At 51.2% G+C, this 20,854-nt stretch overlaps 9 protein-coding genes across 9 annotated transcripts; 5 read left to right on the top strand and 4 right to left on the bottom strand.

The window, feature by feature from the left end:
* Positions 1-283: 283 nt before the first annotated feature.
* N7515_004465 (tubulin gamma complex associated family protein) lies at positions 284-3,423 on the bottom strand (the record flags this gene model as incomplete). The annotated part of the gene is made up of 3 exons (XM_056665209.1): positions 284-2,124; positions 2,176-2,902; positions 2,953-3,423. The coding sequence occupies 3 exons, from the start codon at positions 3,421-3,423 to the stop codon at positions 284-286; spliced, it is 3,039 nt and encodes a 1,012-aa protein (XP_056522159.1).
* Positions 3,424-4,312: 889 nt separating this feature from the next.
* N7515_004464 (uncharacterized protein) lies at positions 4,313-5,831 on the top strand (the record flags this gene model as incomplete). Its single annotated transcript, XM_056665208.1, has 2 exons — positions 4,313-5,410; positions 5,469-5,831. The coding sequence occupies 2 exons, from the start codon at positions 4,313-4,315 to the stop codon at positions 5,829-5,831; spliced, it is 1,461 nt and encodes a 486-aa protein (XP_056522158.1).
* Positions 5,832-6,901: 1,070 nt separating this feature from the next.
* atfA (bZIP transcription factor atfA) lies at positions 6,902-8,400 on the bottom strand (the record flags this gene model as incomplete). Its single annotated transcript, XM_056665207.1, has 3 exons — positions 6,902-7,208; positions 7,274-8,303; positions 8,367-8,400. 3 exons carry the CDS (start codon positions 8,398-8,400, stop codon positions 6,902-6,904), a joined length of 1,371 nt encoding a protein of 456 aa, XP_056522157.1.
* Positions 8,401-10,765: 2,365 nt separating this feature from the next.
* N7515_004462 (hydroxyisourate hydrolase) lies at positions 10,766-11,305 on the bottom strand (the record flags this gene model as incomplete). The annotated part of the gene is made up of 1 exon (XM_056665206.1): positions 10,766-11,305. One exon carries the CDS (start codon positions 11,303-11,305, stop codon positions 10,766-10,768), a length of 540 nt encoding a protein of 179 aa, XP_056522156.1.
* A 511-nt stretch (positions 11,306-11,816) lies between these two features.
* Positions 11,817-12,898, top strand: N7515_004461 (ArsA family ATPase; the record flags this gene model as incomplete). Its single annotated transcript, XM_056665205.1, has 2 exons — positions 11,817-12,203; positions 12,266-12,898. The coding sequence occupies 2 exons, from the start codon at positions 11,817-11,819 to the stop codon at positions 12,896-12,898; spliced, it is 1,020 nt and encodes a 339-aa protein (XP_056522155.1).
* Positions 12,899-14,167: 1,269 nt separating this feature from the next.
* N7515_004460 (uncharacterized protein) lies at positions 14,168-14,669 on the top strand (the record flags this gene model as incomplete). Its single annotated transcript, XM_056665204.1, has 3 exons — positions 14,168-14,284; positions 14,344-14,385; positions 14,463-14,669. 3 exons carry the CDS (start codon positions 14,168-14,170, stop codon positions 14,667-14,669), a joined length of 366 nt encoding a protein of 121 aa, XP_056522154.1.
* A 996-nt stretch (positions 14,670-15,665) lies between these two features.
* N7515_004459 (eukaryotic translation initiation factor 3 subunit E) lies at positions 15,666-17,388 on the bottom strand (the record flags this gene model as incomplete). Its single annotated transcript, XM_056665203.1, has 2 exons — positions 15,666-15,879; positions 15,944-17,388. The coding sequence occupies 2 exons, from the start codon at positions 17,386-17,388 to the stop codon at positions 15,666-15,668; spliced, it is 1,659 nt and encodes a 552-aa protein (XP_056522153.1).
* Positions 17,351-18,174, top strand: N7515_004458 (mitochondrial 54S ribosomal protein mL49; the record flags this gene model as incomplete). Its single annotated transcript, XM_056665202.1, has 3 exons — positions 17,351-17,495; positions 17,681-18,066; positions 18,124-18,174. 3 exons carry the CDS (start codon positions 17,351-17,353, stop codon positions 18,172-18,174), a joined length of 582 nt encoding a protein of 193 aa, XP_056522152.1.
* Positions 18,175-19,150: 976 nt separating this feature from the next.
* Positions 19,151-19,786, top strand: N7515_004457 (uncharacterized protein; the record flags this gene model as incomplete). The annotated part of the gene is made up of 1 exon (XM_056665201.1): positions 19,151-19,786. One exon carries the CDS (start codon positions 19,151-19,153, stop codon positions 19,784-19,786), a length of 636 nt encoding a protein of 211 aa, XP_056522151.1.
* Between the last annotated feature and the right edge of the window lie 1,068 nt (positions 19,787-20,854).

Here is a 20,854-nt window from a genome sequence, read left to right as displayed (position 1 = left end):
GCTGCCGACTTGACCTCGAACTGTGGTGCTGAGATGGTTGGGCGGAGATAACTTTTTTTCTGCCGATCAAACTGCGCCCGCCAATCAGAGACTTTCCTCTACATACTCCGTAGTCCGTACGGAGTACTCCATAGCATATCGCTGTTTAGTGTTTACGAGGGAATCATGAATTGCACATATGGGCCCAGCCAATTCCACATATACATGGACGCAGTCTCGGGAAATGTATCGTAAGCCTCGTCAATCGCATTAAAGATACCCTTACACTCGACCCGCGACCTATCTACCCATTCCCAGAAGTAAACCCAGGATCAATTGCCCCAGTATCTCTCCTCTCCCTCCTTCCCTCCTTCTGCACAAAGCTCTCAGCCCCGGACCCAGTCGCCGCAGAAGAAGCAGCAGCTCTCCGCTTCGCCTTCTCCCTCTCCCGTTCCTTCTCCTTCTCCCTCTCCTTCTCCTTATCTCTGGCAGTTGCACTAGCCGCCTTTCTCCGCTTAGGAATCTCATACACATCATTGAAGTTCATAACAACGCCCAAGAACCGCATATCCACGTCCGGCTGGTACGACAAATCACCCAGCAGGACCGTCAGACGAGACCGGAACTCAGAGGAGAGTTCACGGAGACGCACGCGCAGCGAGGAAAGCATGTTGTCGTCAGCGGCGAAGTTGGGACCTGACAGTGAGAGTGGCGTATTGACGCCGTCGACGCTGGCACTATCGGGTCTGATATCTGGTGTCGAGGCGCTTGATGCTCCGCCGCGACTGTTGGACCGGACGCCCCATTGGCCGGCGCCGCGGGTCTCGATTTTAGCGTTGAGTTCCTGGCGACGGGTGAATTCCGCGACGGAGAAGGAGTAAAGCCCGTCTACGGAGTCTTTGTAGGCGAGCATGAACTTGAGGATCTGGTGGAGCTGGCTGAGGAAGCTTTCTTCGGGTTGTTTAGCTGAGGTTGAGGTTGAGGAGCCATGGCGGGAGGAGGATGCGGAGCCGAGTAGGCCTTTGTGCGTGATGGAGTTGAGGTATTTGGTGTGGGCTTCGATTAGGTCGTCCAGTGTACAGTCGGGCTTTCGGATTGCATCGAGGAGTTGTTCCCAGCTGGACTCGATGACTTCGAAGAGAATGTAGTATTGGAGCTGGTTGACGAAGTGGATCATCTCTGCGATAACGCAGCGTGCCCGCTTCCAGTCTGCTCCGACTTGGTCTTCTACGTTGCCGAGGACGCCTCGGGCGCCGGTCATGCAACGGCGCCAGGTGCTGTTGAGTGCGAATTCGACGCGCTTGATGCGCCAGAGGAAGTTGAAGACTTTCAGGTATTGGGTTGATGCCCAGGGTGTGATGACTACGTCCACTGGTGCGTCGATTTTGTATTCCAATGTGAAGCAGTCCCATCCGATTTCACCGTGGCTCAGCTCGAGCATGCGGGCATCAAGCCGTCGCAGCACTTCTGGGGTATCGTATTGTGCGTTGGAGGCACGGATGGCATGCTCCAGCTGTGCGGTGAGGGTATGTCGGTATTGTGAGTTTGCTGGACGATCCAGATTGGTGGCAAGTGACTCCATGAGCAGAGCTATGAAGTCTCCTTGGCCGAGCAGGAGGTAGCTCTTCAGAGCTTTGAGGTGATCGAAGAGATTGAACTTCCCATTCATGAGGGAGATCAGTCGAGCCATTGTCGTCTTATATGCCTCGTCAATGGAGATCTCAAGAGTGGCCGTGTCTCCGTATCGTAGCTCCTTGGAGGCTTTCCTGGAGTAGGCCTCTACCCAGGCAGAATCCCCGCAGCCATGGCGAATGAAGTTCAAGGATTTCCCAATAAGGAAGATCTTCTTTGCAAACTCCTGTGTGATTATGGAAGGCACCAAGTCATCATCAAGCTTGTATTTGTCTTCCCAGACGCTTGTTGCAATCCGCCGGGGGTCAGTCTTCGGTCGAAACTCCGGGTCAGCGACGAAGAATTCCTTGTATGGATCTGATAATTCGCCATCATAAATCCAAAGCCGGAGCATGTCGTAGAAGGGACGAGTGACATGCGCGAGAAGCTTCTCAGCGAACGCGCACACGAAAGGATCCCCATGGGATGTTGAGAAGCCGTGGATCAGCGATATCAACTGGCCACCTCTCTTGCCTGTAACATGCATCAGTAAAACGAAGTTGCGGCCATCTGACGCTAACTTACTTTGGGCCTCTTCTACGATCAAGCTCATTAGGCGAAGCGCCATCGTAGCATCTCTCGTCCAAACCACGCATCGCTTCAAAGTAACACCACCCTTTCGTACACCCTGAGGCTCGGTTCCGTCCCCGATCGCGGCCAGCGCCTGTCGAATTTCCGCCTCTAGTGTAGCCACCAGGCTGAGGTATGCTCGCAGCTCAACGGCAATGGCTGATCGCAAGCTCTGATTCACCAGCCCCCCATCCGAACCCTCCACAAAGAGAGACAGCCCTTTATAAAGCAAGCAAGGCTCCGCCAGCGTATTAAGAAGTGATGTTATAGGCGCAGACAGATTCGAAGGCAACTTCAAGCTCGACGACGAACTGAACTGCAAGTTCGAGGAAGACAATCCTTGCAGATTGAACGGCAGGTCTCGCAGCAGCCTGTACTCAACAGACCCAGACAATTTCGCCGGGTCTGAAGCATGAGCACTCGAAGGCCGGGGCGAGGAAGCGCGAATATTCTCATCGCTAGGACGGTCATTCGTTCCGGTCTCAACACGACTGATCGGTCTTTCCGCTGCATTGCGCCCAGCATACTCCGCCCCGTCTCGATTAATATCATGCCGCAGCGAGCTCTGCCGTTCCAGCTTCGCTACCGGTACTCGGTGATGCTGCTGCGAAGCCGAGGAGCTAACAGCCGGCCCCTCATCATCCGAGTCGATCGCCGTGTTCCGTCTAGGTCGTGCACCATTCTTCCCAAGCATATTCTGCAGATTCACCTCCTCCATCAACGGACTCCTACTTCTCTCCCCTCCTCCATAGGCTCCTCCGAAGCCGACAACTTATAAAGCAAGAAGAGAATCCCCCATTTCTGCGACAGCACCGGCTGCGTCAGAAGCCGCGAGTACAAATTAGAGAACCGCACAGCCTTATCCGGGCTGACGTTCTCGCGCCGCAGCTTGCGCTTTATCAGATCCGGCGCGTTGTTGACGTTCTCCGCTCCCGCGAGGCTGCCGCGGCGTCCACCTAACCCCGCTGGTGACCCGGGGTCTGGGCCGCTGGTGCTGGCGTGTGTGTCGAGGATGCGCCAGGCGCGCTCCATGAGTGCATGGTGTCGTTGGCTTTCGGCTGCGGCTAAAGCTTCTTCTTGGTCGGCGTAGTCTTCGTGTTGAATGGCGGAGACGGGGAGCGCGGGGGTCAGACCGTCGACTAGCTGGGAAAGAGCGTCGTCTAAGCGGCGTGCACGCGCTGGGTTGCGGGCTGGATTTGACATTGTCTGCCCGGTTGCCCTAGTGGGCGAATTGATCGGGGCTTTGTGTCTGCTTTGCCCGTGTATGTTGTGGATGCTTTGTCGGTGGAGGGATTGTTTGGGCACGAAGTGACCGCGGACTGGCAGCGGGTGTGGGTGAGGATCGCGGATCACTCCTGACACTAGTATGTCCAGTTCCGATACTCGTTTAGACGGACGGTTTGAATTGCGTCTCTCTAAGAGAGTATCGCGGGCTCAAGCTTGAAGCCTGAATGTTTGTGTTTGCGATGTTTGGCGTGTCTTTGATGCCATGTTCCTCAGGCAGCTATATCTTATCTTCTATCGCTATCTGAGTTTTTGACGACATCATCCCGCAGTTGACGGATATAAAACTCTCAACGTTTGAGTCGGAAGTCCGAAGCTGCAGTGAATGAATGTTCTTCCCGTTTACCACGCAGATTGCACGTTCTCTTCCGTCTTATACAGCCGGTGATGTCCCTGACTAGGGAGAATCCTGTCCATGAGCCCAAGTCTATGTACAACAGTGTTGCAGATGTACATCGAAATCGGGATATGGACATCACCAATCCAATCATGAAGATGCAGCAATCTTGAATCATTGAGTTCTAATCTCCCAGCTATATCAGGCCTCGACCTAACCCAAGGTCGCATATAACGGGGTCGCATATACCCCTGCCTCCCTGCTTTGGTTCGATTTGGGGACAGACCCGCCGGAGTGACGTCCGCGAGTCCTCTAATGCAGCAATCAGGATATGTACGGTTAAAAAGCCCCAACGTCCATGATGAAAATCCTGTCGACTTTCTATTCCCGTAATCCTTCCCGATCTCCATATTATTCCTTCTTGCCTTTCCATGTGCCTAATTTGATATACGAACTGTGCAATCTCCCACTATGGGCAGAGGCACATCTACCTCCGCGACCGCGCGACCAATCTTCATAATCCTAGGCAATGCAAAGCTCAAATTACTCGCTGTATTCCTATCAATCTCGACCATCCTCCTGCTCACATTATACTCAAGCGGGATATCAGACACCGTTTCGCGGCGCGCAGAAGACAAGACCGCAAATGAGAAGGACTACTGGACATGGGAAACGAGCACCCAGTTTCGAAAACCCTTGTACAGCAATAATAGCATCGATAATGCAAGCTCGACAAATGCCTGCGACAATTTCCCATCAAACATCCTCTCGCGTATCCAGATTATCCTAAAGACCAGCGCAACCGAACCCCAAAACCGAGTCGACACGCACATGGCCTCTGTGACACGCTGTATTTCCAATTTACTAGTTATATCCGACAAAGAAACCGAACTTAATGGCCACCATGTGCACGACGTTCTAGCGGATCTGCCCCTCTCGGCCCGGAAGCAGATTCCGGAGTTCGAGGCGTATGATGCCCTGCAACGCGGGGATACCAATATCAGTGGTTCAGCGGGCTGGCAGCTCGACCGGTTCAAGTTCCTGCCGATGGTGGAACGAGCGAAGAAAACCAATCCCGATGCAGAGTGGTACGTCTTCCTCGAGACTGATACATACTTTGTGTGGGATAATCTGTTCCGTCTGCTCGAGCAGTTCGATCACTCTGTACCTCTCTATATGGGCTCACCTGCGCCGGGCCGCGGACTTGGGGATGGAAAGGTCAATTGGTTTGCCTATGGTGGTGCAGGCTTTGTGCTCTCCAGGGCTGCGGTCGATACATTGACGGCGCGGGAGGTTGGTCGTTACGGGCAGTTTGTTGGGCCGTCGCTCAGTGAGCAGTACATGCAGGCCGTGAAAGATGACTGTTGCGGTGACTCGGTGCTCGGGTTTGCTCTATATGAGAAGGGTATCTTGTTGTCGGGCATGTGGCCGATGTTCAATGCGCACCCGCTACACTCGATTCCCTTCGGGGACGAGCATCACTGGTGTCAGCCTGCTATCAGCATGCACAAGTCGCAATTGGATGATATGACGGGGCTGACAGACTGGGAGAATGAGCGTGATCGAACGGTATGACTTTACTTTTGTCGAAGAACGGTGTGGCTAGATTTGCTAACTCGGGATGTAGAAACCATTATTGTACGCAGACCTGGTTGATTATCACCGCTTGGGAGAGTTGCCAGAACGTCGCGGATGGGATAACGGGGCCTGGGGTGGCATTATTGAACAACCTGAGACTCTGCCCCAGCATGAGTCACTAGAGGCCTGTCGTCAGGCATGCCATGACCGGGATTGGTGTATGGCGTACACTTATGATACCGCTGGTGCTTGTGTCTTTGTCCGGACTTTACGACTTGGGTCGCCGAGTAAGCTGGAGATCGCTGATCAGTTCACGGCTGGGTGGGATAACGACAAGATACGGAAATGGCGCGAGAACAACACTTGTGAAGAACCCAGATGGATGAAGCCGAGTTTGACCAGGATTTTTTGAGGGAATATAGATGCGTACATGACTTGACGATGAAAACTCATACGAATGAACGATATACACCATCTTGAATGTTCAGAAGATACATAATGCTTGGAAGGAGAAGGGAGATATCTATGCAACCTTAGTATGGGGGTTGAGTGACAGCCCTAAAGGGAAGGCGCCTTCTATACCAAGGAAGGTACCTTCTATCCATCCCAGTAACGTGACATATTGTGCTTTTGCTCCCTATTCTCAACCAGCCCTTGCCTATCGACGCACATTGTTCCATATCAAGCATCAGTATGGCAATAAGTCATCTATCCAGAGACTACTCAGGCGATTGACGATCTTAGTATTGGAAACTCGACACCAGCCGCATTCAACAGATATGAATGGAGGTTCTGGACTTGAGATGAGAAGGTCCAACAGCTGACCCCTTGCCATCAAAATGGAAGGAAGAGTGTCCGTAGTCAATCTATTATACTAGTCAAACCCCTACAGGATATATACCACAACAGATAGAAGTGATTGCCCTTCATTTGCCCAACCATCGGGTTCAAGGAAACTAGTCAAACACATCAAAAATCACAAAGCCATCCATACGCCGCCCAGGAATCATGTATACGACACAAGCAACCCAGATTTGGGGCAACAAATAATGCACCCCGTGTGCCCACAAGTATTAGACAAGCGAAAGGTAAAAAATCCCCTGATCCACTGAGAGGATCACTGAAGGACGAGTAACAGAATAAGGTAAAAAATACAACAGGGGGAACGAGAGAAACGTAGAAGAACAACCTCAAAAGCAGCCCTAAGAAAGCATTTCGTACGCCGGATTGCCACGCCCTCAAAAGAAAAAGCCATTCCAGACCACCGAGTTAGTTAGTCCGTTTTTGAGTCGTGGGGATCATTAACACCTGGCCATGCCAAAAAAACATTCGGCGGGGCCTTAGCCGCCGCAAGATATAGTGAGAGATGATAAACTCCCAGAAGAGCGCAACCGCCGAGTCTAAGCAGAGAACCGTATTCTGTGCATGAGGCGAAATAAGATAGATATCTTGAGATGAGAAACCAAGCAGAGTTTCTCACTCTTATGCCCGACGCATGCCCTGCGTGGGGATGGCACCGGGCTGCATGCCCATGTTGGAAGGCATGTTATATCCGTGGGGATCGTATCCAGTCGACAGACTGTTCATCATGAGAGGACCAAGGCCCTGGGCTTGAGCGACTGGACAATCCTTGTGTGCCAGCAAGAGAGTCTTCAGGTTGACGATCTCCTCGCGCAGCTGAGTCACTGTCGTGGTAAGAGCGTCATTCTCCGTGGTAAAGAGCTCGACCTTGGCTTGAAGATTAGCAAGCCATTGCTTCTTCCGTTGGCGACATTTCAAAGCCGCGACACTGTTATCAGCACGTTAGCATCTCACCCCTTTGCAAGCTAGTGTAAGCCAGTGTGATAATCATACCGATTGCGCTCTAGGAAATTGCGTCTCTTCTCCTCATCCGTCATCTTCTTGGTATCCATAGGGAACTGCTTCATATCATCATCCTCCTCCTCATCATCCATATCCGAAGGCGACGCCGTGTTGGTTTTAGCCCTCTTGTTGGAACCCTTGGGGCCATCCTCGGCCTTGCGACGATTATTGGCAGCACCCTTGCCGTTCTTCTTGCCCTTGCCCTTGGCGGGTTTGGGAGGTTCGTGGTCCGATCCATCCTCAGCACTGGTGCCATTGGTGTGCTGAGAGACACGTCGGTTAGCAGAGCGAGTATCGGGTTGCATCGGTGCGTGGTTCATGGGTGCGTTGTTTGTCTGACCACCCTTTGCCAACATGAAAAGTCCATTCGCGGCGTCCGCCGCGTCATGTTGGGTGAAGTCAGCAGGTGGAGCTGGTTTCGTGTCCATCTTAGCGGCAGCTTGTTCTTGCTCGTTGGGGTTAGAGGTAGGAGCATTCGCGTTGTTCTTCTTTGCTGCGAGTGCGGTGCGATGGAAATCAATGGTGGAAGGAGTAGCGCCACCGTTTTGGAGTTGTTGCAAGAGAGCCTGCGAGTTGGGACTAGGAGCCGGGAACATAGAACCTCCACCACCAGGGGTCAGTCCCGTGCGCATGGAGGACTCGTTCGGGGTAGGGAAGCCGCGACCGATGCTGTCGAAGTAGTCATTGGGGCCGGTCGGCCCTGGGAGCATAGCCGGACTAAGAGGTCCTGAGCGAAGCGAGTTGGACCAATTGTAACCACTCGCAGAGCTTGTTCCAGGCAGGGCCGGCGAGGTGAGAGCGGCGACAGAGGGCAGGAGTGATTTGCCTGGGGTCTCCGCCGGGTTCCCTCCAAATGATTGTTCAAATGGATTCGGCTCGAGGGAGAACGGATTGTGCATAGAACTGAAGTAGTCCGGAGTATCAGTTGCCGTAGGCGCACCCGGTCGTGGAGGGGGCGCCAACGAAGTCTGAGTCTCTGTATTAGATTTCTGATCTTTCTGCGAAGACGCGGCCTGCGAGTCTGGCGGGAGGTCGAGAGTTAGCTATGACGCGCCAAAATATAATGCGATTCACAAATAGGTACCACTGCGGTTCTGCGATCTTGTCGGGGGCTTCATTGTGTGTGGAAGATGCAAATGGTGGGGAGGAAATCAATGACGCCAGTGAGTGAAGTCATCGCGACGGCAAAGGGTTTGGGGAATTTTAAGGGTTCGGGGGTAGTGGCGTATTACCCAACCAACAGGGGCCGACTTTCGAAGTATAATGCAGAACACGCGAAAAGAAATAAAAACATTCGATGAATATATCCAAAGGTGATTTCAAAGCAAAAGTACTAGCAATGCGGGTAGAAAATGAAGGCAAAGCGTGACACAAACCTTCTTTCTCTATCTTCTTCGAGTCCATAGGGGATGAAGACATATTCGATTGAAGAGTCGATACGGCTGGGGCGACCGCAGCAGACATCACCTTAATCGTATAAAATCAATAGAAATTCTGCAAAGCCAAACAAAAGTGGTTCAAGAGTGAGGAAAGAGAAGAGAAGAGAGTGACGTAGGGGGAAGAGGGATATGATGAAATTTAGGGATTTTGGGATTTTGGCTAATGAAAAATACCACGTTACCACAAGGTACCGTATCGATGAATTTTATATCCAGACCCGGTATTATTCCGAATCGGGTTCCACCCAAGTCACTTTGCTTGATTTATTCATGTCTAATGCTACATAATTGTACAGATGAATACTACATATTGTCAAACCGGTTATGCAATTAACTCTACTCACTCTCATGTCTATTTGACCATACTGTGTTATCAATGCTCTCACTGACAATTCTACGAAGGGAGACACCCTTACCTGGATCTCGTCTGACCATTGGTGGAGACTCGGTCGAACAAGTCAATCTTCATTTGTCGATGATTTACAGCGGAGTCATCTGGTTCACTATCACTGGCTCCGAAAGAAAGACCCGAAAAGAAGTGTCCAATCAAAAATCAGTGGATACCCTACCAAACAGAGATTCGATGCTTGCATCCCTGATACAGAGGGGGATTGGCCATCCCAGACACAACAAAACAAGATATCCATTATGTCACGGTGACGACAGGAATCCCTCCCGCTGTGGATCTCAGGGGCCCCCTGGACCACTAATACGGCAGGAAACCACATTACCAAGGCGTGGGATTTCGCGGAAGCCGAAGAATGCGGTGAAAACGATGACGCAATTACAGACACGTGATATTGAAGGTTTCCTTTTCTCGCCACTGGCATTCTAGGCTGGGATGAGACGAGATAACAAATATCTTCTATGTAAATCAATAATTTACACAGTAAATAAAAGAAATGGCAGTATGGAAAACACAAGCTGATTGTACTGGCCTAAACCTTGCTTGCAAGAAGATACCAAAGCAAGGACACTAGTAACGGTTACCGTCAAGCTTGTACGACCTGTTACGGTCGAGGCCGACATGTATTTAATCAGCCCCAATGCAGCCGCCCGTGGGCATGGATTTGATAGACGCGTCGCGCATGCATACTCCGTACTACTCCGTACAATGGACAAGATTCAGATCGCCTCCTGCATAATCTTGTTAGGCAGTACGCAAATGACATTGTTTGGACTTCGATATGGTGTCGCGTCGAATAAGCCGAGAATTCAAGAGTCTTGTACAATACTAGATAGTCCACGTAGATGACAGTCGAGAGTATTCTAAATTCTATGTTGTATGTGGTGTTCTGGACCAATGTACTTGTATGCTGTGCAGCTGTACTTCGGTGCACTAACTACGCGACTACGCCATTTGGGGCGAAACTTGTCGTGAAGATAGGGCTGCTCCCGCTCACGTTCTAGGGTGGAGAGCCGTTTCCCCACAGTCTTGGCCTCCTGCTCCTGCGCACTGCATGCTTAAACATTTTGAAGTCGCGACTGTGCCAAGAGAATAGACCGTTATTGCCTTCCATATCCGCAAAGGCAGAGATACTGATTTTCAGCATCCCCTCGGCGTTGCGTTCAATGCAAAGTGCTTGCTCTTTAGAGCTAAATCTCTCTGATATTAACATCGAACATGAAGTCAGTCGGACTCAATCCCACAACAATGGCGTCCCTGGATACACGAAAAAGAGCCGAGATCTGAAATCGTTCTCGCTGCGAATTGAACGCCTATGATGGCTCCGTGAGTTCAGCGTGTGCGATCGAGGCTTTGTTCCCCTTTCCCCTTTTTTACGGCCACATCGATCGAGTCGGTCCCACAGCTTTCACCTCCCGCTTAAGCATTTCGCCGACGATAAACACCAAGCCAGCGCTATCCAGCTCGAATATTTGCCTTGTGCTGAAAGAATAAACTACGAAAATTATTCTTATCTCTATTTCGTAGAATAAATCTTCCCCGGGGAAATAGCAGATCCATTGACATCCACATCGTGTCTATTCAGAAGTCCGAAACAACCAAATATATACAGCTCCCACCCTTCAAAGACATGAACCCTCACGAACCCCGATACGTCGAATAATTCCACGGACCCAAAAGAACAGGCACATGATAATGGCGCCAGCCCTCCTCCCCCTCACGTCCCCGTCCCTTAACCGTAAACTTGACTTCAACCTCCGGCCAGAAGCTCTCAATACCCTGAGCCTCGTACCAGGGCCCAACCTCAAAGCGGACAGACCAATTGGTCTTGCTATCTGCAGCAGGCAAGGCAGCCAAGATGGCCGGGACGGACTCCGAAGCCGTCCCGACTGGGGACCAGTTGGCGACACGGCCGTCGGCGTTCGTGGTTGCGCGGAATGTGGCACCGCTGCTGGCTGACCCGGTAGAGAGGAGGGTCAGCGTCACGGGCAGATTGGCTGCCGGTGTTCCGGATAGTGTGTTGAGGCAATGGCAGGTGATGGGATCGCGGGTGGCCATGGTGGGTGGTTTTGCGGGTTGAGGGGAGGGTTTGGAGTGCGGGGCGGGGGAGATTTGTTGTTGGTATTGTGCGAGGCGGTTGGCGGTGCGATCGGATTGAGGAACTCTTTGAGAGGCCATTCATACAGAGAGAGGAGGGATATTGGGGATTGAGGAAAGGAAAGAAGAGAAGGGTGGAAAAGTGAGCTCTGTATTTCTGGTCTCGAATGCTCATCGGAGAGCACCGATGGATGCGGAGAGTGCCATCAACAGCTATCAGTAGGGTTCGGCGACTCGCATACACAGTATGTATATCGCAGTTACCCCTTTCGTTAGCTGCGATTAATCAAACCGATCTAGAACTGTGAGTTTTCTATGTTATTCGACGAGTGTGAATTTTCCTGCGATTTCGAGGTCAAAGCCGAGCGTCGTGAATAATGTTGGATGCCCAAATTGTTTAAAGAAAGCAATGACTCTTAAGTACCCGACAGAGAGAGAAGCAAGCTGAAAAGATATAAAAGTGAGTAGCAGCAATGAAAGCTCAAGTTCAAGGGCGTAGCCAGACCGTCTTCCGGAATCTTCGATTTGCGGGGCAACCAAAGTGTTCTGAACTTCGTTGAACTTCAACTTTCCACCTCACAACAATCACACAATGTCCTCCGCCGTGGTACATGGGGATGACCTCGACATGGAGCCCACGCTCCAGTCGATTCTCAACCAAAACACTCTCCGCTGGATCTTCGTCGGAGGAAAAGGAGGTGTGGGTAAGACCACCACCTCGTGCTCGCTGGCCATCCAGCTGGCTAAAGTCCGCAAGTCCGTTCTCCTTATCTCGACCGACCCCGCACACAACCTGAGCGACGCATTCGGCCAGAAGTTCGGAAAGGAGGCCCGACTAATTGATGGCTACTCAAACTTGAGCGCGATGGAGATCGACCCCAATGGGAGCATCCAGGATTTGCTCGCCACCGGCGACCAGGGAGACGACCCCATGGCAGGATTGGGCATGGGAAACATGATGCAAGACCTCGCCTTCAGCGTAAGTGCCTTACTGACGTTGCGCTTTCCACTACGTGTTCAAGCTAACTTGCGCGCCCTCAGATTCCCGGTGTTGACGAAGCCATGTCCTTCGCCGAAGTCCTGAAGCAGGTCAAGTCGCTTTCCTACGAAGTCATCGTGTTTGATACCGCGCCCACCGGCCACACCCTCCGCTTCCTCCAGTTCCCCACCGTGCTCGAGAAGGCGCTGGCCAAGCTCTCCCAGCTGTCCAGCCAGTTCGGCCCGATGCTCAACTCGATTTTAGGCGCTCGGGGTGGTCTGCCTGGTGGCCAGAATATGGATGAGTTGCTGCAGAAGATGGAGTCGTTGCGGGAGACTATTAGCGAAGTCAACACGCAGTTCAAGAACCCGGATATGACCACTTTCGTGTGTGTATGCATTGCGGAGTTCTTGTCGCTCTACGAGACGGAACGTATGATCCAGGAATTGACCAGCTACAACATCGACACCCACTCCATCGTTGTCAACCAGCTGCTGTTCCCTAAGGCGGAAAGCCAATGCGACCAGTGCACCGCTCGGAGGAAGATGCAGAAGAAGTACCTCGATCAAATCGAGGAGCTCTATGAGGATTTCAATGTGGTCCGCATGCCCATGCTTGTTGAGGAAGTGCGCGGAAAGGAGAAGTTGGAGAAGTTCAGTGAGATGTTGGTGACCCCATATGTGCCTCCCCAGTAGAGGATTGTGCTATACTTTTGTTTTCGCTCTCGAACGAATTATGAAAATACTAGAGAGAATATTCCCTGAAGTGTGTCGTGAAACTGTAGAGTATCAAGACCCTGAGAACATGCCCTGGTCAATCCTGACTAACCCTACGATGACCACCTGATCACATGGGCATAGAACCCTTGCTCATCTCGACCTCGATAGACGAAAATACAACGCAACACACTCCTTGGCCAAATGAGAATTAACTCACTCAATAGATCTCATGGAAGCAATGTCTCCAAACTCATCTCCATCCGCCATGTGTTCACAAAATGAAATTCATACTATATCCCCTTGGCAGAGATGACCAAAACCATTCCCAAAAGCGAGAGCTGCAGCTGTCCTCGCTGCAGCTCAGTGGCCCCACGATCCCCAAACCGCCAATCCATGGTGCCACGACATCACCGCAGAAAAGAGCCAATTTGGCGCTGCATACACAACATACCTCGGGGAGGTTGCGGTGAGAAGCGTCAATTCATCTGGCACCACATTCAAACAACTATGGAAGTACACAGGTGCACTGTCACCCCTTTTAGGAAATTCAGGAAATACTCCAACTCCCCGCGCCCTGCCGATTACGTCGAGAACCGATGCTTTCCCCTGCAAGCATCACATTCGCCAGACCCGGTTGATAGCTAGCGGTGGGAAAGTGGGTAGATCAGCGGTTATGCGATGGTCAGAAGGGCTCCAATTTGAGATTGCAGGGAAATTGGTTAAGAAAAGGGTTGGATCTGGTTGATTGATAAAGTGAGGCGGGAGATTTCTCTCCTCCTCAGCCCGCCCCGAATGTTCCGATATGAACCTTCTATGCCGGATCTGGGTTGGTCCGGGTGATATCCACTTGTGCTTCTTGCCGCTCTGCGTCGAGGCTAGCGAGAGAGAGAGAGATTCCGGGTTCGTGGGTTTTCTTGGTGGTCTTATGCAGCGCCGTCTGTGGATCGTGCTCTTGTTCGACGAAGGGGTTACGCGGTCCCCTTGTCCGTTTACTGGGAGAATTTCAGATCCTTTGAACCAACAGGTTGGTAAATTGTGCTTTTTGGGTGAGATCTTATCTTATTCGTCTCGTTTCTGCGAAGATCGTTTGGTCAACACAGTATCAGCAGGCATAAATACCTATCAAAATCATACGAAACCCATCCAGCTACGGGCAGGCTCTGTGCGTGTCGACTGACATCGAACCCTTCTTAACTACGGCATTCCTCTGTCCTGTCTTCACGCTTCTAGCTCTCTGCCACAGAGATGGCTCCAGTCCAGCAATATTTCCTCCCAGGCTACGGACTGTCCCGACACATCGTCTTGGGCCATATCCATTACTTCCTTGGACCCAGTGCAACAGTCAGACCGTACAGCTACCAGGTATGTGAAAGATCGTCCCGTGCGCAATCGAGCTTCTCTAACGGCACATACCATTACAGGGACGCGAAGGCTACCTGATTAACGGCGTACCTCTTACGCGGGTTCGTTAGACACACTCTCCCTTCTTTCTCCCGTTGCAACCAAATCGAAAGGATGGGAGATGGCTAACCTCTAAAAGGACCAAATAGACGACCTCATGGTCATGTCCCGGGAGTATGAACGGCAGGAGGCTACTCGAATGGTGCATAACGCCAGCGCGGCCTCAGCTTCGACTACCGTCAATGATACATCGAATGAGACTTATATCAACGAGATTATCTTTCTTAATCTTAATCAACCTGCACGGAGACGTGCGGAGCCAGACTCCTCACGAGGTGGTCGTTGAGGCTGGGTTTGGTGCCTTTCTTCCATCCAGTGGACTGGGTCTTCTTTTTCCAGCAACTTCTAAGGTGTCTGAATTGCGGCCAGCAATGTCACTGAACTGCCCCGATCTGGCCTGTGCGTACGATGAAATCGTCGTCCCTTAGATATTTCATTTCGGATATACTCTTTCTCTTACTGTAATCTGAACGCTTCGTGTCGTTCCGATCAGTTATTGCATACATTGCATACATCGCATCTTTGGCTTCAGGGGTTCTCTATATCTTCTTTATCTTCTCTAGGCAGGTGGAAGGTGGACCTGATCCTTAAGGTTGAGTATTGCTCTGGGAATGTCAGACGGGAATGGGCAAATCAAGTACATCCAGTCATGTACTTTAGGGCTCGGTTAAAAGAATACCTGGTGAGATGTGCTACAACCTACTACCTAGTCTCGTATAAGCATCACTATAAGTGTCTTAGAAGGATGGGAAGCGTACACAAGAGCTACGAGTGATACATCCTGGCAAAGGTATTGTCAAAAGACATCATCTTTCACTCATCTCTATAGACCATTCGTAACAGCATAGATAAATCAGACCCCAGATCAAAGAGTCTACTGCATCATATCTCGATCTCTCCTCTCCTTCTTTTTGTACCCCCCAAACAATACTCTTCTGACGGAGGGGGCGCCATGTTGATCTCATGGCTGCTTCGAAGACCCCTCCCTCCAAACCTCCAGGGTCAGAAATGGCCAATACATAAAGAGGTCAAAGCAATAGATCTGACAAAGGAAGTGAAAATCTGGGGAAGAGAGTTGTGCATAAGAACTGCAAGACTAAAGAGGTAAAGGAATAAGTGTGTGGACCCCCAAATAAAACGCCAGCCGGATGCCACTCTGCATGGAGTCCCATCCCTCAAACAACCGTGTTGTGACCTACACGGGGAGATCACTAAAAATGGGGCAGAAACAAGGTGAAACATAAAGAAAAGTTCAGTTTTCGACATCAGGTCATGCAGATGCTTATTTTGCGACAGCCGAGCTCAAGACTTGTGTGCGGAAGAAGGCACCCTTGGTCTTCTCGATGACTTGCTGGTAGACGGACTGAGGAGGGTGGTTCATGATGACGGTGCCCTCCTTGTAGTCAATCTTAGCATCAACTCGGGTGTCGCGGATCAGGTTGACAATCCACTTCTCACCCTCATCCTGGTTAAGACCGAGACGAGCGGAAAGGTCGCTAAAAGAAAAGATATCAGTTAATTTGCTGTTCCGGTAGCCAATGCTTCGCATGTAAGACTTACTTGATGTCAATACGCTGGTGAATCTTGCAGTAGCTCTCAGAGATGAGGTGGCGGGCAGCGTCGACGAAAGCGTCGGCGGCCGACACAAGGAAGAAATCGCTGCGGAGCACATCCTCTGCCTCGCCAAGCTTCTTCTGTGCCTCTTCGAAATCGAAATCGACGTAAAGGGCCTTGATAAAATCGGTGATCGGGTCGGTGTACTCGTAGTCCTCCTGGCGCACAACGCGGATGAGATCCTTCAATTGCTTCTGGTAGACACCGGAGTGCTTGTGAGGGCGGCTGCGGTTGGTGATGACAGCGGCGGCAAGGTACCGCAAAACCCAAGGGCAGCTGGTCTGAATGGTGTTGATGTATGCGGGAGAGAAGAAGAGGTCGGTAAGGACGTCGCGGGCGGGGTCGTGGTTGAAGAAAGGGAACAGCGACCAGTGAATGAGCCAAGAGCGGTTGGTAAGCTGGCCCATGGGGTTGTTGAACAGGCGAGTCTCGATTGAGTCCTTAACCTTCTGAACCTCCTCCATCGCACCTTCCCAGTTGGTGGTCAAAATCTCAGATGCGAGCTTACCCCACGTGGCGGAGGCGACTCTGTCGTTGTCGGTGGAAAGAACACGGAACTGGTAAAGCAGCTCGGCGGCATTTCCATAGCTGCCGCAGCTGTATTGGAAGCGTCCGTAGTCGTGAAGGGAGTTGACCATTTCGTTGGTGACACCGTGCTGTTCCTCCAGGAACCGCAAGTTGGCGGCCTTGTCGCTTCGCAGATTGCCCACGACCTCCTCATCCTGCAACAACTCGGTAATCTTCTCACTCTTCTCCTGGTAGTCCTGTAGCTTGGCCAAAACCTCCTCGCGCTTCTTCACAAACTCGTCGGGAATGGTATCGGAATTGTTGATCTCCTGCCACAGGTTGGCGACGTAGTCGGTCATGTTGGTGTGCTTGAGCAGCTCGTACTTTGCCCGGGTAATATCATTGTCCTCCTCATCGCCGGTAGCGCTGAATTCGAGCAAAGGGAAAACCAGGTGACGGTCGAGGTACGGGATGAGTCGGGGCAGCAAATCATGCTGGGAAGCGATATCCTCGGCGGCCTTGGGCGGGTGAGCAGCAGCGCCGCTGAGCAAAGTCTCCGCGGTAGGGGGGCGTTGTCTGCCATGATGGATCTTCAAAGATGGCAGAAGGGGGTTGAAGGGTCTAGAGGGGGATAACAAAGGCCAACCACGATCAATGGAGAATTTGCAGATTGTGCGGGCGTCGGTGGCCCTAAACCCTTTTTGGAAGTGGGTGTTGGGAAGCGGTGGCAGAAAATCTGAGCAGAGGAGCATCAGATGTCGCTCTGCGATCTTCCCAGCCTCTGCCGATATATCCTCATCACCTTCAACCGGGTGTTTCTTTCTTCGGTCCTCTAGAACGTTTACAATGGCGTCTATCTTGCACTCGGGCCCGGCATCAGCCATGCGAAAGCAGGCCTCGGCCATTCCCCTTCGCGTCAACTCCGTGGCTTCCGTTCAGACATGTAGTTCATTTTCCACATTATGCCCTCAGGCAAGGTTGCAATCTTCACGTAAGTCACCTCTTGCTCGGTTTCCTCTTGATGTCCACGGACCTACAAGTGCAAATTACAAGCTTTCTAGGCTTGCGATAGCTTGTAACCAACAGACATGGGCATCGGAAGAAAAAAAATGCATTTATGCTATCTTGATTTCGTGTCAATGCAGAAAGAAGTGCAATGCTAACCCTCCGCTCCAGATCGCCCTCAATCATTCCTCCCTACTCTCCCCACCCGCCAAAGCCGTACATTCTTCGCCCACATCGGCCGTCGAGCCCAAGCCCTGAAAGAACAATCAGCGGCTCCATCGGCACCCCCAACCCCAGGCAAACCAGCCAAGAAAACGACACCAACTCTGCAGCTCACCAACCTCCCCTACTTCGTCCGCCGCACTGCCTCCAACCAGCTGCCTGTCTATCTCGTCACAAAGGCCGGCGGTACCAAGCAACTGACCAAGATTCAGAAGACCGAAGGCGATTTGGACGCGCTGCGCAACGACCTGGCTTGTGCCTTGGGTGTTGTCGACGGCAACAAGCCCAATCCCGACGTTACTTTGAACCGACTCACCGGCCACATCATTGTCAAGGTATGTCTGCTTCCATGGTGCGATTGTACCGCGACAATTACTGATATCTCGGAATAGGGCTGGCGGAAACCTGAGATCGTGAACTTCCTCCAGGAGCGGAAATTCTGAATGCTTTCTTTACCAATACCTCATACCTATCTCGCGCACCGCGATTGAAGATCCATCAGAACCCTTCTCGTGGCTCAAGATTCACATTCAAAAGCAACTTCATACCCCTATTGCGAGGGGTATGCTAGGGCATTATCGGATAGAGCAAATATCCACGTCGAAAACAAGGGAGGGGAAAGAAAGAAATGAACGTTCATGGTGGTCCCTGATGTCGATGGGTAATATCTATTATTTTCTCCTCTTCCCTCGGTGCATACCTTAATCTCGCGGGTGGTGTTTCTTCCTTTTCTTTTCATTTCCTTTGGTGTTTGTTTCATCTGTCCGGTCGTGGCTCTGGCGTGCACCTGCTTTTTTGCCCTGGGTTTGTCTTTTGCTCCCTGTAACACTTCCTATGTACATTTTCGACGACTCCATGGCTCGTTCTGCTTTTCTACTGAATGACCACTCACATTGCCATAACATCGAAACTTCTTCATATTACATCTGACTTGAACGTAGGAGTGGGTTGGAATGTGTATGGAAGAGCATAGGGCAACTACATGTATATGGATAGAAGCCACATCCCGTAAGGTAGTATTACTTAAGATACAGCGGCGCGCCATAAGTCTGTGACCCCCTACTGACCGCCTTCTTAAGATAGACTAGTGGTCGCCTAAATTAGAAGTGGTAGACAACACTATACTACTTAAGGTAAATACTAGTCCATTATAGGAAATCGGAGACCAAGACGGTCAACAAGGAGTCACAGACTTATGGCGCGCCACTGTATCTTAAGTAATATTGTAAGGGGCCGGTTATCTTGGCGTGCTGGTGATGGGTGCAAGTGCCAGGCTGCGAAAAACAAGCTCCCTGGCGGAAGCTCTTGGCAGAGGGGCGCTCTGTTTCCGTGATTGTTCTCCTGTTCTGATGCCTGCTATTGACAACACTACACAAAACTACTCTGCCGCTCGTCATCTACCATCTCACCGTCTTCATCATGCCAGACTCCTATCCATGGCTTCCCTATCATCTGGACAATCTTCGTCACTGGCTCAAGTCGACCGAACCAACCTGGGGTTTCACCATATATCGGACAACCTATAGCCCGCAATCCGACGCCGCTTTCCCCGCGATCGTCGACCTGATCACGGCGTACGTCAAGGCCGGATTTTACAAAGAACACCAATCTCTGCTCAAAGGTCCCAGGGCAAATGAGGTTGACGGAGCTATATTTGATGAAATGTGGTCCAAGTACGAACCACATGTCTTTCAAGATGCTACCCAGTTCAAGGCCGCATCGATTGATCAGGTCCGGTCTCACTACGAAGCCTGGGTGAATGAGCGGGGCATGGCTGACTTGTTTCCTGATTACCGAATGTTTATCCTGATTGATGAGGAGAGTTTTCAGTCCTTGCAAGGCACTCCAATTCCCGAAGAATGTCCGCTAGACATGCAGCACCGGGTGGGACACTATGTGAAGCTTGTCGAGGCGTGGCAAGAGCTAGAGCCCCCCTTTCCGGGCTGGATGAAGTGTTCTTTGCAGGGGCTTTGGGATATTTGGCGGAATATGCAGGATGGTGATTACATGCGGAAGAGCTATGCGCTCGTTTCTGAATACCGTGACGTTTACTGAGCTTCGTTTCTGGGTCTTCTACTTCAGGGACAGAGTTGCTGTTGTTTATTCTAGGTCACCACATGACCGAAGAAAAAGTCTTAGCGGTTGGGAGAAGATGTTGGGGCTGTCGCAGTTCACGTATTGACTTCCGTGTGCAATCGTCTCGGGACAATTAATGGAATATCCTATATTCACGATATTACATCTACGGGGTCATTTTCATGTCTACAAAGTCTACATCACCAAGTCATTTTGAGGGTAATAGAATTTATAGAAAATGGTGGAGTACTCAGGTACAAAGTTTGCCCAGGCCACACATTGTATCCCACTGGTCTCAACTACAGTACCACGACATCAATCCAAACCTTCCAAATCAATGTCCATGTCTGATGCAAGACTCTTGTACCTCGCCAGGGCCTCGAGAACAAACACAGCATCGTCTCCTGTCCTCACGGCCCAGATATTTCTCATCCTAGTCACCCAGTTACTGACCCAATTCCTGCTCTCCGCTCCAATTCGCCTGAAAAGTTCTCGAATCCATTGATCCCACCAATCCTGGCCTCGAGGGTTGTGATTACCCTGTGAGATCCATTCCTGATCGGCTAAACCAAGCTCGGCGCGTACTTCGTTCGCAGTGTTGATCAAGTGAGGATGCACTTTGGGATGGTTGAGATAATGGATGACGGTGATGACTGAGCTCTGGTAAAGTTCCGAAAGAAAAAGGGAACTGATGCGAACTTGGCATCTGGTCAAATCGACGAGAATACACCACCGGAATCCCAGGAAGAAGTTGCCAGGAAATGGTGGGAGGAAATGGAGAGGCAGGCAAAGGCAAACCTTTAAAGAAGTTCGTTTCTTCGTTGCTTCCTGAAAAAAATATTGAAAACTGACTTGGACAGACGTGCGCCTTGTCATCGGGCACTGGAAGTATGCATAAGTAGGGACTGCCTACAACCATCCAGGGAGGATAGGCGTCGCCCACCCGCTGAACGTTTGGACTACCTATACACATGTGCAACGAATACTGGGCAATATCAAATACACGCGACCGTGGGTGCAACTCTGCAAGGGGGATATCGAAGGAGA

The sequence above is a fragment of the Penicillium bovifimosum genome (assembly GCF_028826915.1).
Source record: "Penicillium bovifimosum strain IBT 22155 chromosome Unknown utg000004l_segment0_segment0, whole genome shotgun sequence".
NCBI classification, from domain to species: domain Eukaryota; kingdom Fungi; phylum Ascomycota; class Eurotiomycetes; order Eurotiales; family Aspergillaceae; genus Penicillium; species Penicillium bovifimosum.
The sequence above is the reverse complement of the archived record's forward strand: the minus strand, read 5'-3'. Positions and strand labels throughout refer to the sequence as shown.